Source organism: Anser anser (genome assembly GCF_964211835.1).
Source record: "Anser anser genome assembly, chromosome: 23".
In the NCBI taxonomy this organism is placed as follows: domain Eukaryota; kingdom Metazoa; phylum Chordata; class Aves; order Anseriformes; family Anatidae; genus Anser; species Anser anser.
Window position 1 is genome coordinate 3388567 of NC_139744.1, and position 17410 is coordinate 3405976.

The 17410-nt window shown below is 54.2% G+C and overlaps 1 protein-coding gene across 8 annotated transcripts in view; it reads right to left on the reverse strand.

Moving 5' to 3' along the window:
• The window catches only part of KANSL1 (KAT8 regulatory NSL complex subunit 1), a 94725-nt gene that overhangs the window by 21556 nt on the left and 55759 nt on the right, over nt 1–17410 (reverse strand). For all 8 annotated transcript variants that reach the window (XM_083808818.1, XM_083808817.1, XM_083808819.1 and 5 more), the window contains 2 exons: nt 8747–8888; nt 3881–3985 (listed from right to left, as the gene is read on the reverse strand). In XM_083808818.1, coding sequence (XP_083664944.1) covers nt 3881–3985; nt 8747–8888 — 247 coding nt within the window. The remainder of the gene's footprint in view (nt 1–3880; nt 3986–8746; nt 8889–17410) is intronic.

Below are 17410 nucleotides of genomic sequence, written 5' to 3' on the forward strand. Positions count from 1 at the left end.
GAAAAAGGGCTGACATCTATCCAGGTGTCCGGGCAGCCACCCTGCCCGTCCCAGGCTCCTTCTGAGAAGCATTGGCACTGGCCTCGATTAAATAAACCTTCCCTGCAATCACTCCTCAACCCCACGAACAACCTGCATCAGGCTACAGAGGTGCTGGGCCGCGTACGGCGTAGCAGAGACCTGGTTCAGCCAGGGCAGAGCCATTTCTGACGAGGCAGAGAACTTCTGCCCGCTGCCTATTTGAGGAACTTGGCTGGCTTTTCTGCACTTCTGCTAACAAAAAACACATTTCTCCTGTCCGGGCTGATGGGCTCGTCTGGTATTCGGCCGCCCCAGGCACGGGTCGGACGGGGCTGGAAGCCTTACGCAAGCTGAACGCTGCGCCCCGAGGAGGTGAAGCAGGGCGAGAGCCGTTCCCCTCGGCTCGCTGAGCCTTGGCGAGCCCGTGCCATCACCCGACACCTCCGCTGGAGGCAGGGACGGCGCGGGAGGGCGGGTGCACATGACTCATGAGCTCTTTTGAAACAGGGCTATTTATTTTCTCCTCCAGGAAGGGCCTTAAAGGAGGAAGCTCTTCTCCGGAGCGGTCTCTGGCTTGGTTACTCGAGATAGGAATACGGGGTGAGCCGCCTTCTGCAGAGGAGCTGCGAAGTGTCAGTCCAAAGTCCCTTTTATCAGTCACACCGCAGGCTCTCCCTATCGCACTGGACATGGGCGTTCCCTAACCGGGCTCTTGCACGACCAGCTCCGAGCACGGAGATCTCCAGCCTTCAGACTCTGTCCCCAGCTATCCCTGGCCGCACCTCCCCGTGCCACGCGCTTCTCCAGGGCTGGCAGGGCAGCCAGGCTGGGATCTTCGCAGCAGGACCACGGCGATGCTCCACGCCGAGCTCTTCTCCAGGTTCTGGGGCTGGAAGTCCAGATCTTCGGGATGCCTGGAGCTTTTAGGGTAGTCAGATACAGCTTTACGCTCCTGCTGGCTGCACGTGAAACCAGGAGCCTGCAGAGCACCTCTCCCAGCAGCACAGGATCCACTCCGTCAGCATGTGCTGGGAGGTGGGTAGTCATGACCCAGGACCAGAAATGTCCCTCGCGTTCCCAAAAACACAGGTTCAGACCCTCACCTACTACTAGACACAACTCCCCAGTGCATGGCAAAGTCCTAACAAGACATCCACCAATATCTTCTCTTGTGTATTATTAAAATTTCAACCGCGTCCCCTCGCTAGCAAGCCCAGCAATGAACAGATATCAACGCTGAGTTATTTCTTCAGGGCTTCACGTTATTCCAATCTTCAGGCAAAAACATCTAGTGATCTCCTGGGCTTCCAGTTCCGAAGTGGAAGTTGACAACGGACCTTTCCAAGCCTGCTCTGTAAAGCCTTTCCCTCCACTGCTGGTATGATTAATTCCTCCTAGGGATTATCAGTCATACCCTACGTATCGAGCTGATGCCCAAGGACACACATCCTCGATTCACGTTGGCCAAAGGAGTCCCAGGGGTGGATGAGACCCAAAGGTGAAGAGCTGGGCATGAGATAGAAGGTATTCCCTCCCCTCACCCTGCACTGCAGACCGCTTCTGCTCTCCGAGCCTGAACAAAAGAAAAATCTAATTGTAAGCAGCCCGTGGAGTGCCAAAACGATAAGCACCTCTCCAGCAGAGGCCTGAGCTACCCTTCCAGTAAGTGTCCTAATGCACCAGGAATGGTCTCTGGGCTAATCGCCGGCTCTGAGCAGATCAAGGCTCTGACTCAACACCCCACCCTTATGAGCAAGTCTAATTAGGCACAAACCCTCCTGCAGGAGGGCGTAAAAGCTGGGTGCCTGCAGGCAGCCTTTCTGCTGGCTGACGCCTCCAGCCCCACCGGAGAAGCGGGCAGCTCGGTGCCACGCACACCCACCAGCAGCCACGTGTGCAGGGGAAGAAAGAGTCCATTTCGGGAGGAGGCACCCTCCAAGGAGCAAGGACGGCTGCAGAAGGAGCTGCAAAAAGGTGCCAAGCATTAGCTACTACTGCTTTACTTTGTAGTAACTAAGCCTGCTTCACGCAGACGTTCTTTGCTGCTCTTGGTACCTGTTACTTGTGTCACTGCTACCTCCAAGACCTGCAAGAGACCGGACCTCCGTAGTGCTAGTGCTCCAGCAATAAAAATCCCTGTCTGAAGAGCTTCTGCCCCAGGGAAAGGGATGAGAAAGGGGACAAGGCAGGAAATGAGTAAACTCAGCAACAGTGAGGTGGCTGCGAGCAGCAAAAACAGCGCTGCCCGAACAAGCATTTTCTTTCCTCTTCACCAAATCTGTGGACATTTTCTATTCTATACACACGGAGACGTACACCTCTGGACATTTTCTGTTCTATACATACAGAGATGTCTAAGACAACCTGAAAAAGGACAGCGTGGTGATTTTAAGTATAAGGAAAATGTCTTGAATCTGTAGGGACAAAATCAGAAGGGACACAGTGCTTCCATCTACAGATTCCAGGTTGAAAATATACCCGTATCATTGGATAAACATCCTGATTTAGACAGATAAGGAAGAAAATTTTCTTCCTTATCATTGTTAAATTTGATTATTCGTCTCCGTTATCAGCCTATTTACAGGTCAGCTCCCAAACAGCAGCCAATCCACCAGCGCAGGAGCGTGCTATTTCCGAAGAGAACCGGAGCACGCTGTCCCAGCCTTTGTTTATTATTCACTGAGTGCTTTTTGGGTTAAAGCATGGACTGGGGGGGGGGGGGGATGACAGACGGACATCACTGTTCAGAACCAGACACTGCGTAATGCTTCTGTTTCAATCATGATCTGTGGCGGCCCTGCCATCGTCGCTCTGCAGCCTCCTGGTGCTCTTGCGGCGCGGCTCTGTTTCCATCTGAAGCACCATCGGTCCTGAGCACAACCTGCTCGTTGTACCAATTACACTGCGGAGTTTTGGGGCTGAGCTAATCTGCTAATTAAAGACTTAAATTCCAAACACACATCTGAAAGGCAACGTTAAGCAAGGGGACGTTTCATTACAGTCACTTGTAATAACCCCTCGCGGTGCGCTGTTAATCAAAAATTTCACAGCATTTCGTGTTATCGCTCAGTATCAGAAAAACCCCGACAAAGTCACACCAGCGACAGAAGGAAATACTTGAAGTACAATTTTACGGTCGCTTTCAGTTAATTTTTTTCTCTGTATCAACTACTTTGAATACTGGGCTGTGAAACCCAAGCACTCCCATCGCAGTGAGGTGTTGCTTCTCCCCATCAGGACAGGGAAGCAGGAGCTCTGCAGCCTGGCAGCAGGAGCTGGGGCCAGGCAGGGACCGCCCTTCTCCTCGTACTACACCGCGACTTCAAAATCCTCCATTTTAATACGTCGACGTGTCCCGCAGGATCAAAAGTAATCACAGCCAGAGCAAACGGTACGATCAAGCCTTTACTCTGTGGCCTACATTTCTGCATTAAATAATAAATACCTGGCACTCCACATAGTTTCCAGTGCATCTCCCTGAAATCATTAGTTCCCTTTCTAAGGGGTAAAGCTCAGGCAGATTATTAATAGTCACATCTTCAGAAGCCTTTGCTAATTGTGCTGCTCTCAGTTTGAGGTACTGTTGCTAGAGGGAAAGGATTAGTTAGGATTTTTAAGCTTCATAAAATGCTAATGCATATTACAAAGGTACCCCAAGGAACTCTGGGCTAAAAGGTGTTTAAATCGTATCGTTCATTAACCCCGAAATAAGCCGGGAGGGGGCAGGACCAACAGAGGGGCCATGGCCACGTGAAGCCCCGCAGGGGCTCCCGCAGGAGTCCTGTGGTTCGAGCATCCCTCCCGGCTCCAGGACCGCAGAGCGCCAGGCCCCCAGCATCGCCCTGCTGCTGGCACTTACCAGCCGGTCAGCCCCGGGCTCCAGCTTCACTTCAGCACTAACGGGACGGGACGCATCATCTACTGCAGGATCGGGGGGCGATGCTTCACCGAGAACTATCAGCCCCTGAAAAAGAGGGAACGGAACGGGAATTAACTGCGGATCCTTCGGGTTCAGCAGGGAAACTGCGCATCCTTCCATCCTCCAGAAAAAAACCTAAAACCACTGCAAAGCGAGGTTTGCATTCCCCCATTTTTCAGACGTGATGCCAAACCGAGTGCCCTGCTGGATTTTCCTGGCATCGGAGCTGGACTCGGATGGGGAAGGAGGGTGGCAGAGGACAGATCGCACACCTCCAGCCCATTAGGAGCAGACAGCGAGCTCCCTTCTCGCCCTTCCCCTCCTCCTGCACGCTTGCCGGCTGGAGGTTGAGCGAGCTGCACGCCAGCAAAGGCAGCGAGAACCTTTTGCTGTAGCGCAGGGCAGGAAACGGCTGCTTTAACAGCACCGAGTGGAACTCGCCGCCGCAGCCGAGCAAAGCATTGTGAGCGGGCGCCAGAAATCTACAGGCAGACTCGTAACTCCGAGCAGATTTTTTCAAAGAAGTGATATTCACAAAATTCAATAAGGGAAGGACAACACTGACAAACAAGCCCCTGCCATAAAGCCAGCGGGACAAAGCGCGGTGGCAGAGCACCGTTTTATCGGGCCTCACATATGCTGTCCTGTTTGTGTTTCACTCCAAGCGAAGCTCACTCCAGCGGCAGGAGGACTGCTTTCTCACCCGGCGACACAAAGGAAAATAAAATCATTACAATTATGCCTATTCCCAGCTATACCATACCGAAGCAGGCTAAAATGTGCGAGGGATGACAGTCAGGAGAACCTAAAGGCCATGAATATGGCTGGGGACAAGCCATGCCGGAGTTGGACAGAGCAGTCGTTTGGGAACCTCAGAGGTTGCCCCGTGTGCCCAAGGAAAGTCAGCCTGAAAGCAGACCCGGACACATTATCTGGAGAGGAAAGAGCTACAAGTCATCCCTCAAAGTCCTCAAAACCAAACCTTGCATGTAACAATGACCGAAGCCACGGCACGTGGCCACTCAAATCTCTTGTAAGGTTGATCCTATGCCTTGACACCATCTCCTGTACAACACGTCCGTGGCTTTCCAGAGAAACAGCGGTGGCTCGTCGTTCCGGGATCATTTATTTAAAAATAGATCATTCATAAACTAAATACAACTGTTCATGGCCTCAGCAATCAGGAAGCAGCCAGCTTCTAGATAAACACGACGACAATTTTCTACAGTTTTCTGAGATCCCAGAAGGCTGTTTAGTAGATGAGAGAGGCTGGAAGCCTAAAATCAATTAAATGCTGCTGTGCTGTTCTTGTATTCCTGGAAAAATCCCTCTCGGAAGCACCCATCACATTCTGCTACCGCTTCTCGAACCATCCTCAGGCGTGCTGCAGAGGTCGGTCGTCCCCGCGTGTCCAGTGTAGGAGACAAGGGACACAAAAAGGGGAGGAACCGGGACTAAATGCAAAATTGGCAGCGAGGGAACCGCTTCCCTTTGACGCTCCGGAAAGCGCTCGGGCTGCGTGTTTGCTCAGAGAGAGAATGAGATGGGGAAGCGTGCGCATCGGGAACAGGAACAGCCACCAGGGACTTCTGCCTTCAGCTGAAAGGCAAGAGGACGAAGCGAGGCGCCCGGTGGCTCAGGATAATACAGGTAGATGTTGAGAGGCCATGTCCCTGTGCTGGGGATTTGGCTGCGCTCTCCTGCACGATGCCCACGGTGTGCACAGCTTTGGTCCCCGTCCAGCGCCTGCCTTGCACGAGCCCACCGCCCCGCAGGCTGGACGGGCTCTCCGCTGTGGAGCCGGGCTCTCTGCTTCGAAGATAACTGAATCTCCGTTATTTGCACCCGTCTGAATAACAGACAGGAGTCAGAAGGGCAACATCAAACTTCCAACTCCCTTTCAGGCCAGGGAAAGCCACGGCGCTCGGCGAGTTATTCCGAGCTCACGCAGCGCTTGCTTTTTACCAGCATCCTCCAAAATAAATGGGAATAATGAAGAACTCATTCGCGCAGCTCTCGGATGCAGTTTCAGCTGAGGCTGGCAGCTTCTGCCAAGGGACCAGGGGGAAGGAAGGGGGCTGACCCACAGCAGGACCCTTCGGAAGTGATGGAGAGTCCCCAGCGGTGTTGCTCGTCGTGCTCTGAGCCCGACACCACCGCACCGACGTGGCAAGCTCGCGTGAGCACCGCCGGCTGCTGCTCCTGCTCGTGCCCCCCTTCCCAGCACACGTTCCTCTGCTATCAGCGGCTCCAGCCCCAGCACGGCCCCACGGGGCTGAAGGCTTGGAGGGAGCAGAGTGAAACCTTCCTGGATGGGCTGGGAGAGAGTCGAAGCAGGGTCTTCTGCAGGGGCAACGAGCAAAACAAATCGTTGAAGGTCTTCAAGGAGTCCCGGTCATCGTATTCCAGCCAACTCCTGCTACACAAAACTCCTGCAAGAGCCCTTCATCTTCATGTACCTTGTATTCTGTGTAAGAGGGAAACTCACGAGAAAAGAGACACGGGAGAGGGGAATTGCTCCCCGTTCCTTCTCCAACAGCGAGCACTTGCCACCCACACGTGCGGGGAGGTGTGCAGACTTGATGGGGGAACTGGCATCTTCCTGCACCCCCTCTAAAAACAGCCCAAGGAAGCAAGGAAAAAAGACAAAAACACCCCGTTACCTTCGTGGACATCCAGTCCCTTCAATTAACCGCACGCACGCTTCCAAACCAACACAAAATCGAAGGCAGTAAGCCTGCTCTTTGTAAGCAGCCAAAAAAGACAGCACTTGACGCCGAACTGTGCACACATGCCCAATTTCTTGTTTTCCTCCACACCTCGCCAGGCTCCGACCAAAGCGCTCCCAATGTGCTGAAAACACAATTAGTGCCGAGACGCCGGGCAGCGACGTACCCTCAAAACAGAAGGTTGTTTTCCACTGCCGTGTCCCTCCCTTGCTTTGACAAAGCAACGCGCCCTGCTTGCAAGGGTACACCAGGAGGGAAATTTTAACATACAGATGCAATAAAACCAGAAAAGGAATAAAAAGAAACAGCAAGTGTGAATGTTTCCAGAGGCTACATCTTAACCTCCTGATGTTTTAGGCCAAAATGGCTTCAGTTAAGTTATGCTGACCAAAAAAAGACGGTGTCTCCAAATTCTTTAACTCTTGCCCTTGTACAGTCCGAAGTCAAGCCCATTCAAAGACTCCTGCGTTACTGAAGTGTGTGTTTATTTCCTCCTCTTCTCTACTTGCTGCAAGCTGATTTGTAAGTCTTACTCCAAGCTCCTCGTTGACAAAACCTGAACACGTTTGCCAAGGCATCCTTGAGCTCAATGACACCGACACAACGACAGCTAGGTGCAAGCGGTGGTCTCCACGAAGACAGGGTGTGTGATTTCTGCTTTCCTGTGCAGGCAGGACAGCCACCATCAGATCCTGAATATCTGAACTCTTTTGCCACAGTAACTGGCAGGCTTAATCTTAAATTCACCCATCAGGTTATCGCAGTTGAGGAGTTTTTGTTTGAGCAAACGAAAAGAAGATGACAAGCTGTTTTCCAAAGCCTCAGATTACTTTTCAACTTTGACACAATACTGTGATGTTCTCCTTTCAGACCCAGAGACTGCAACCTTCGATAAAAACATATGGGGTGCTTGTAGCCATTATCAGGCCACTTCACGAGTCTGTCAAGTTGTCAGAACCTGGGGAAAGCACCGAATCTTCTACTTCATTAGATGAGCTTCCCCATTTCCTCCACTATTCAACTTTTAGTAATTAAATGTTTAGCCATTTTGTATTTGATACTTCAAAACCACCTTGCAAGATCTGCTTTCTTAAGACAGAAGGGATAAGGATTCGTTCTGATGCTGCTTTGTTGATTTGACGTCCCAGAGCCTTCTCCTCTCCTCTCCCCTCCCTGATGTATTCCCTTCAGCCAGCCGGGCTCCTCCACCTAGTCATTGACAGCCCTCACTCACCCCATCAGCCTGTTCTTCTGCATAGCTGCATAAAGACCACAGTTTTCCTCTCCTGCCCGTGCCTCTCTACCCCTCTGCAAGTCTCCCTCCCAGCCATCCCCAGACCACCGTAAATCTCGGGAAAAGGGTTCACCAGACTCTGAATTCCTGAGGATCTCTAAGTTGATGCAATACCCAGATCCTTCTTGCCACAAACTCCAGACATTCCTCCCTCCAAGGCCTGACATTTAGACGTGCGCGCCTGGACAAGTCTCGATAACGATTCCTTCCTCATCCCTTCTCTGCTCTCCCCCGCTCTCCTGCCGTCTGAGAGCAAGTCTGAAAAAAAAATTCTTTGCACAGAGAAAGGTCAGCACCTACAGTCTTTTTTTTTTTTTTTTTCCTGACTCAATTTTAAGCCTGTGCTCTGTGATAGCATCTGAAGCTAACTTCCTCCAGAGTCCCCTCCCTTCCCCAGTAAGCCTCTGGTCGAGCTGTTCCTTATCCCCAACTCCAGATACTCCCAAAGACAAAGAAAGGTTAAACGAATCGAATAATAAACAAAGACCGGAGCGGTGGGCGAGTGCAACCCACGTGCAAAAGTGGTAGTTTTGTTTGGTGCCCAAAGACTGGCTTTTAGGTGAGGAATTGCTCTCTTCATGTTACTGTATGGAACCAGGGAAAAGAATTGCACTCAGCCCATGCCAAATTGCATCACCATTAGTCACAGCCGTGCAATGTGCTTTTTGAGACGCGGGGGGGGGAAAAACTGCATCACACTCTGCATACACACTCCCCACTGCAGCGAAAGGGAGAGCCATTAGGAGACAGGGCAAAAATCACACGTATCCAAACAGTCCTCACCTTGTTGGCTCTAATCTGCTTGTAAATATCCGTTTGCTGCCGGATTCGGTATTCCAGGTCCGAGACGTGGGCTTGGAGCCAATTCCAGCGACTGACGATGGCTGCACGGTCTGCTGCCCATCTCCACTCTGCCCTTCGTCTCCTGGAAAAACAGACAGGGGAAGGGGGGATTACTTTGAGCGAGATTTTAATTCTACAGCCCACACAAAACCCAGCAGAACTGACAGCCAGATCAAAAGCTACATGCTGAATGGCACGACTGATACCATCTAGCCACCACTAATAATTATCAGCCCAACTACAGACGTGCTGGAAAAGCCATGCCTCCGCAGAGCGATATTAAAACAACTTTTGGTACCCAGTGATTGAAGTTCTGCCTATGCAAGCGTTAAGGTTTTATTCCACGCTCAGCTGAACCAGCAGCTCCAGTCCTACCTGGCCGCATCGGCCAGACCCACTTTGCCAAGTCTCGAAGAAATAACACCCACCTGCCCTCCCTCCCTAAGCTCATCCCCTTTCAAAGCACCTCTGGCATCAGTCGCAGTATAGGCTCGAACACCAGCACAAACCGCACGCCCACAATTAAGGCGCTGTGGCCAGTCTCACAACGCATCGTCGTTCAGTTTTAAGAGAGCACCTACTATTCGGAGGTGAGCAGCAGAGCCCACAGCGCCTCGCACAAGCTGTTCCCCTGCACGGAGGTGTTGCAAAGGAAAGGGGGCAGCGGCAAACTCGCTTTCTGCCTCTGACGGCTCGACCGAGCCAACAAAGCCAGGAAAAAAAGCAGAAATTACCAAGTGAGCTGCACCTCACGGCTGCATGGGGGAACCCACATGCTTTGCAGCCCTTGGCTGATTGCCCGCCTTCTTTATCTCTGCTGCGACCACAAAATACGGTTCAGCAGGAGCATAAATATGCTTTCGCTAGCATGTGGACTACAGCGTCGCATTTTAGAGTCAACTGCTACAAAAACGCCCTTGCTCCCTGCTACCGAGCTCCAGGCAGAAATAAACACAAAGAGGCAAGGGACACATAAATCCACGGCTCCGCTCTCCTACATTAGAAGCCGTAATATCATGAAAATGGATCACAAGCATCCTGATTCTGGTGGATAAATGCTAAAACTACCCAAAAAGAGAGAAAACCACAATATGATGCAGAAACAAGGCAACGGCAGAAGCGCATGCATGAATCCAGTGTCGCCGCACAAAGCCTTTGCCACATCTGGATGTCTTAGAGTAAGGAATTAGTGACCAAATAATTCCCTTTTCCCCCCATCCCTTCCTCCTACAGCATTTTTGGCCCGGAGCATCTTGTCTAGGCTGGAGCGCAGCCACCCGACCGCCCTTCCACCAGGCAGAGGAGCCCCAGCGAGGTCCAGGTTTTTCTTCCCAAACTACCCCAAGTGGCTTGCTGCTGAGATTGACCTGTTTGGAAGCCGAGACCAGCCACGAGAGCGAAAGCAATACGTGGTAAATGAGATTTACTACCGAAGCACTGCAGACACTGTACGCAACAGCAATAATCAAGTTCTTAGAAAAATCTGCGCCTCTGACGCATCTGCCCTTGTTCAGGCGTGCTGCTACCAAACGTGTCCCTAAGAAAAGCACCGGGGTGACCACGAGTTTCACATCAGCTAAGCAAAATACCCTGAAACGAAGGAGTTGGCTCCTTCGACCTGCAGGCGAAACCCACAGATTCAGAGCAAGACGCGTTCTCCGTATTCTTGCAGGGCTGGTGGAGCACGCGGGGGGCTCAGCGGTCGCCGCCATCACCCCATCACGGAGCTCGAATCCAGGTCTCCATCCCAGTCAGGCTTTTTGCTGTTCCACGAGGGATAACACTGCAGGAAAGGCAGGAAAGGGGTGGCCGGGCACCAGACCTTCTCCCTCCTCCTGCCGGGAGCTGTCTCCAAGCATCGCTGGGAAGGCAGCGCCGCTCCGACTCCGTCGCCCACGAGACCGATGGCATTTTTGGAGCATCGTTTCCCACCGGACTTTCCAGAGCACGTTACTTCTCCGCCAGCGACGTTTCAGTGAAATTCTACCACGCTCTCGTTTCAGAAGCAGAGGCCAATTTTACTGGAGAAGAGATCTTTTTTTGACAAAAGGCATCCTCAGCATCTGCAGGTAAAGCCGACTGCACGAACATCCCCAAAGTTTGGGGTTCTAAGCCCGATCTCCGCAGGACTGTGCTTGCTCGCTGGGGATCCACCTTGGGAATACTTTTTTAAAAATCAGGTAGAAAAAAGGTTGAAAGCTGCTGAGAGCACCTCCGAACTGCTTCCTTCCCTGGCATTCCTCTGCAAGGCTCTAAAGCACCTGTACAATGCTACAAAGCCCCTGTGCCTGCTGGAACAACGTTGTCCTGCTCCGTTAAGTCTCGCTCTTATTTCCATTACACAGAAATCGAGATTAAGGGTAAAAAACACCCAGCGCCCATTTCGATTCCTAGGCGGCACGGCGGTGTGAGCAGCGGCAGAGCCACTCCTTGTTTCACCTTAAAACCAGGACGCATCCTACCCCAGAAAAACCCACTGGATTTAAACCAAAAATAAACCCGAGAAAGCGAAACGCGGGAACGTCTACTTCATCCTCTGCCACCCCGCAGCACAGGTGGAGGAGGGGAAGACCCGTAACGGTGGCTCAGCCACACTTTCCAAAACAGCGCCGGGCGTAGCGTGGTCCCTCTATATTTAGAGTCGAGCCTTTTCAGAGCCTGCTCCATTACTCCCTCTGCTGCAGTGTAGATCTTTTCCTCCTCTGGATCAGCTTTTGGGTACGCGGTTTGTAGCTTCATTAGTTTTAATCTCTACACAAACACCTTGCAAAGCAGTATTTTCTCGGCTAGCACTAGGAAGTAGCAAGCGAGCACAGAACAGAGCGCTGGAAGAAGTCACGGGCAGTCGCCCCAAACCTCAGCCGGACACCCAGCTGCTGGGGGCAGGCGAACCCGCTTCCTTTCTTTCGAAACATCAGGGGCTTTGGAACGATGATTAGCAGGAGGGTTCGCTCCACCTGCCCCAAAACGGGGCTGAATGAAGCTGAAAATGACGGGAGAGGAGAGGCAGACGGCTCTGACCGTGCTGCGTGGCTTGTCCTGGGGGCAGGCGGTGCTGGTGAAGGTGGTGCGGGCAGCGCCGTGAGCAGCTCCTGCATCCTCCGGGACAAACTCCTCCTCGTGCTGCTGCGTGGGCACTGCTTTGGGCAAGAGCACGCGCAAAGCTGGCTACAGAGGACGACACAGGACAGCCGTGCGGCCTCTCCAGCTCAGGACACAGCCACGGGACAGAAAAATGATTTAGGGGCTTGATTCTTTAAAAATAAATACATTCCCAGGTAGGCTCGTTCCCCTGGGGGAGGCTGTGACGTGTGCAGGGCTGCAGCCGCCTGACGGCGCGCACGCAGCTGGCGTGGCGCTCAGCTTGACCGACAAGGACAGCGCGGGGCGAGCCGAAGCAGATGGCGCCGCCGGTAAATCGCGTGCGCCGAGCTGGCAGCCGGGAGCCGACACGTGCCCGGGTGGCGCAGGCAGAGGTGGAGGAGGAGGAAGAGCGGCGGAGGAGGAAGAGTGGTGGAGGAGCGGCGAAGCCAAGCTAGAAAAATGCTTAGAAATGCTACGCCGTGTCCATGGGAGGCTGGGGGCCTTCACCCATGGACAAAGGCCTCCAACCCTGCCCATCTGGGGTAACAACGAGGCAAAGCCTCGACACGGTGGCAGCAGCCCCCCCCCGGGTGGCACCGCGCTGCTGGAGGCGCGGGGATGGGCACGGCCTCTGCCTCCCCCGCAGAAAGGCTTCGGAGAGCTGCAGGAAGCAAGTTCATCAACGTGCCGAGTCCTCAGATTGCTCTGATTAAAGCACGGGGAGCAGCTGAGGGATGGAGGGAGGTAAAAATTTAATCTTAAAAAAAAAAAAATCCACAGCAGTTAAATATGACTGAAGAAAGGCAGGGGGGGAAAAAAATCCCGTGTTACATCAGCGCAAGTCCTTGGGATGGGCTCCAGTCCTTCCCCAAGCACACAACAGGCGGTTGTGGGTTCAATTCAGCGTCCTGAACTGCAAGGAAAAGCTCCCGAAAGCAAACACACGCACACACACCCCTGGGGGCAGGTGCTGCTGCCCTGTATGAGGGTCCCCAGCTCCAAACCGTGGTGCTCGCGGCCAGCCCCGCTCGCTGCCGCCCGAGGTTTCGGCCATTTCAGACCGGGGCGTGAGCCCTGCTTTGTTTGGTTTTTAAACAGGCGGGCTAAATACAGCCCTGCCAACGAACACAGCCAACACCTAGGTCAGCGCGCTGCCGCCGGTACGACCTGTGCTAGGTTCAGTTGTCTCAGCAGCTGCGGTGCCGTAAAAGCCGGACGAGCCCCGCGGAGATAAGCACCAAGGAGCACAGCCTCCGCCCGTAGGGCTCAGACCGAGGTAACCGACACAACCTGAGCTGCAGCCGTGCACGAGGCAGCTCTGGGTGAATTTGCACAGGGATCTCCCCCACAAAAGGCACACCCGTGCCCTCTTCCCCCAAGCAGGAGGCTCCACGCGCTGCCTTAGAGGAAATTAAGGCCCCGTGAGAGTTCCCTGGATCCCCACAAGTCCGATGAGATGTGTTTGCTCTGCTCCTCCTAGACCTGGGAGAAGCTGTGCTGCTCCACCTGCCCAGCTGCCGGCCGTCCATCAGTCCGGCTTTCCTTCGGACGGACCCATGCTGCCGAATGCCACCGGAGCGCAGGGCAAGCCCCCCAAACCTCAGGGATTGGGGATGAGCGGAATTTTCTTCCCCAGGAGATGCCCAGGCTGCAAAGTGACCAGAGCAGAGCCGCCAGCTGCTGCTAAACGGTCCTGGCGACACAGAAAAGTGAAGTAAAAGGATTTGGGACGGAAACGTTTCCTGCTGGAGGGGAACCACAGCCAACAACCTCTTACAGGAGGCGGCATCCATGAAGGAGAAGCAGCCGTGAGGGTCTGGAGGGAGATTGCTTCACCACCTCGAGCCCAAATCATCCCGGTGCTCCGTGAGGGACGCGTGGAAATGCTGAAAAACCTTCACACAGCCCGGGGGGGGGGGGTGAACCAGCCCCGGTGGGACCGAGGGCGGACCAGGGAGAGCTTTCTGCCAGCAGGTACCGGGCCCGTGCCGCGGGCACGCAGTGGGTCGGGTCGGGCAGCGCCGTGCCGGCCTCCCCCTGCAGCTCCCCGTGCGGCTGCTCCCCTCCTCCACTTCCCCCTGGCAAACACCCAGGGGTTTTCTGTCCCGAGCTGCAGTTGTTCCCGAGGCGGAGGCCATGCTGTATTTGCTCTCCCCCTTCCCACGCAGCTTTCGGTGGAAAAAAATCGCCGAAGACGAGGCCTGGGTCAGAGCCCCGGAGTCCGAGGCCTTCTCCCCACGCCGGCGCAGCCTCCTCCTCCTCCTCCTCCTGCCAGCACACGCTGGCCAAGGTGTGAGCTGCCTTCGCGTAGCACGGGCATTTCCTGAGTAAGACGGTGAAATATCTGCCCACCGAGTGAGGGCTCGGTACCGGGCATCGAGACCTTTGTGAGACATTTGCCAGACCCATGCTGGGGGCCCCGCTCTGCCGGCCCTGAAGGTGCTCCCGAAGCCCCGCACACGCGGCCTGCCTGCTCCCAGCCCCGCATCCCCCCGCCAAAATGCTCCGAGGAGCACTCGGTGCCTCCCCGAGCACCAGCAGTTGATGCAATTCCCTGCTCCTAACAGAGGCCGGGTCCTGCTGCCAGCCACGACGGCAGCGAACGAGCAGGGCACGCACCAGGACCACGTCCCTATTTCCACCTGGGCTCCTCAGCGAGGACAAACCCTGCCAGCAGACCGCAAAAAGCAGCTTCAAATATGACAGTTGAAGACGTTCAGCTGTCAGCCCTATTAAAGGGCAAATTATCCGTGTTAATTCTGCGTGCTTTCCCTGCGTTATCTACCGCAGGGCAGCAGCCCCAAGGCAGAATTCAGCAGCGCAGCGCTTCGTGTCCGTACTGGTGCAACGTCTGCTCCTGAACAATAGCAGGGTGCCTCCAGAAACCTCGTGGTTACATCAACTCATTGCTTCACAGCATTAAAATCTGGTTAAGAACAATGTTTTACCATCCACTTTTTTGCTTTTTTGAGAGGCTCAGCTGCCAGCACTGACAATGCTGTAAAATATGGGGACATTTGTTGTAGGGCTCCAAGCTACGGACACCGTTACTGACATAAAAAGACAGGACGAGGCCAGGTGAAAAGGCCAGCGCTCTGCTCACATACGTTTCAGACAGGAGCCATCCAAGCACCAAGCACTACAAACAACTTTTTCACGTGCTCTCCGGATCTTTATTTGTGTCTCACCGAAGGGAAGAGATTCGCACCCAACTGGGGCGCCGCTTTCCAGCTCGCTCCCGTCCCCGTATACTCCCCACGTCCACTCCACCCCCCCTAACAGACCGCTGGGCTTTTATACTTTCCCAGACTGATACGAAACGAAATCTACGGGTGGAGCAAGAGTTAAGCTCTGCCAAACGCACCCGCACGACGGCTCCAGGGGAGGAAGGGAAAAACCCACCAGCGCCCCAGAACAATCTCGTGAGCCCACCCTAACGTCTCTGCCTGCGAAGGAGCCGAAGCGAACAATTTGTTCAGCTCAACGCCCGCCCCCACCCCGTGGACAGAACCGCGGGCTCTTCCATTCACAGCGTGCGCTCGGCTCTCAGCTAAATCCAGCTCAACCCTCAGCCTGCTTCACTCATTCCTGGATTCTGAAAAACCCGAGAGGCTGGGAGCGAAGAGTTATTTCCACCGCTCCTCGCCGAAAAAAAACCCCGCCGCTCGGAGGGCGTTCGCGAGCACAAATCCTACGGCATTTTGCGCAGGGACGCCAGGCTGCTGCCCCAGGGAGAGGGCAGCCCTGGGCGGCCGCCAGCAACCCGGGGCCGTGCATTATTTGCGTTCGAGCACAGCCGATCCCAACCGCCCCGCTTTCTGGTGCCGAGGAACCATCCGAAGCGCTCCAGCGGCCGCAGCACGCGATGCTTTGTCTGCAGGGCAACCAGCGCTCCGATCAGGATATGAAAGGTTTGTTTTGGCATCTCCGCTCCGGTTCTATTAAAAAGAGGAGGAAAAAAAACTGGCCCAGGCCAGCCATTAAAAGATGCTTGAAGTCCTGCGTAGGAATTACGGCGGGACAAGCCCGCGCGGCCCGCAGCAATTAGGCACAGCAGAATCCAGATTTCTAACACCCCACCTGAGGTCTCCGGTACGGAGCTGCTGGGCTCAGTGGCACCGTGCTGGAGCTGGTGCCCCGCGCTGGAGTTCAAAGCCCAAGCCTTTGCCCCTGGGCCACCCTCTCCTGGCACTTTCTCTCCCCCAAATCCCTTCCTAGAAGACGGGCAGTGCAGCCCGCGGATCTAAGAAAACCCTCGGAGGGTACAAAACTCAGTCCACAAACAGCTCCGCAGAGGGGAGAACAAAGGAGGGAAATTAAAAATACCAGAGTGAAGCAGCTGCCGGGGGGGAAGACAACCTTCCCAGCCCTTCCTGCTGCCTACCACCAGGTTTTACTGAGATTCAGGACAATTTTAACTGCTTTAGAAGCTGTGGAACAAAAATACGCTCAAATCCACTCTTCAGGAATTCGGTTTTCCCTAACACAAGAAGTCACAGGATTATTTATCTTGTTGAACATTGTAACCGTCTGCATTCCTCAGTATCACGCTTACCTTAACAAGTTTTATACCTCTGAAGTGCAAATGGCTTCAGAAAAAGCAAAAAAGCACCTATTGAACTATCCTTCCCTTAAAAGTAAGACTTCGAGAAAAGAACGTGCCACGTAAGAGACACCCCAGTGAGCTGGCAGGGAACGAGCCAGTAAATTCGATGGAGATGCACGCACACGGAACAAGCACCGCACTCAGTTTCTCTCCAAGAACCTGAAAGTCATCACTTTCTTTCCCTCCTGGTTCAGGGCAACACTGCTGGGTGGTGAAACGCCACCCGCATGGCTTTTATTTTCAGCTCACACACACCTGTGCCACAGGAAACGCAGCCAACACCTCTCGGGTCCGAGGCCAGCAAGACGACAGGGCGCAGGGTCGGTGGTGCCGTCGCTGCCACGTCTGCGCAAGCCCCTCTCTCGGCCCCACGAGCAATCCCGATGGGAAGCACGAACCCAGCGGGGAGCACGCGGAGGCTTTTGCCGAAGCCTGGGTGCCTCCAAAGGGCAGAGCGCATCCCTTAGCAGGGGTTGGTTTTAAGAGCTGGAAGGATGCAATAAACCTCTTCTGTTTGGGTGGTGACCCCTAATTTTAGGGTCATTAAAGCCACGCTGGCAGAAGGATCTGTGGGATTTCAGACGCCAGCTCCCGAGGTGGGTCTGTGCGTGGTGTCAGTGTGTTCTGGCAACAGGACAGCAGCTCCATCGCGCCCAGCTCACCTACAGCTGAGCCAACAGGAACCAAACCACGGCCGGGCATTGGTGGGTAAGAGAACGGACCGGGTCCCAAGGCAAGAAACATTACAACAGCCTTGTCCCCCGTGCCATCCCAGCAGCGTGACCAGCACACAACAGGGTGCCCCAAGGCGGACGCCTTCCAAATACAGACACGGGAGCCTGGTGCCGGTGCTCCTCCTAGCAACCCTACCTCATCCCTTCCCCGAAGATCACCGCAGAGAGGATCTTCCCAAA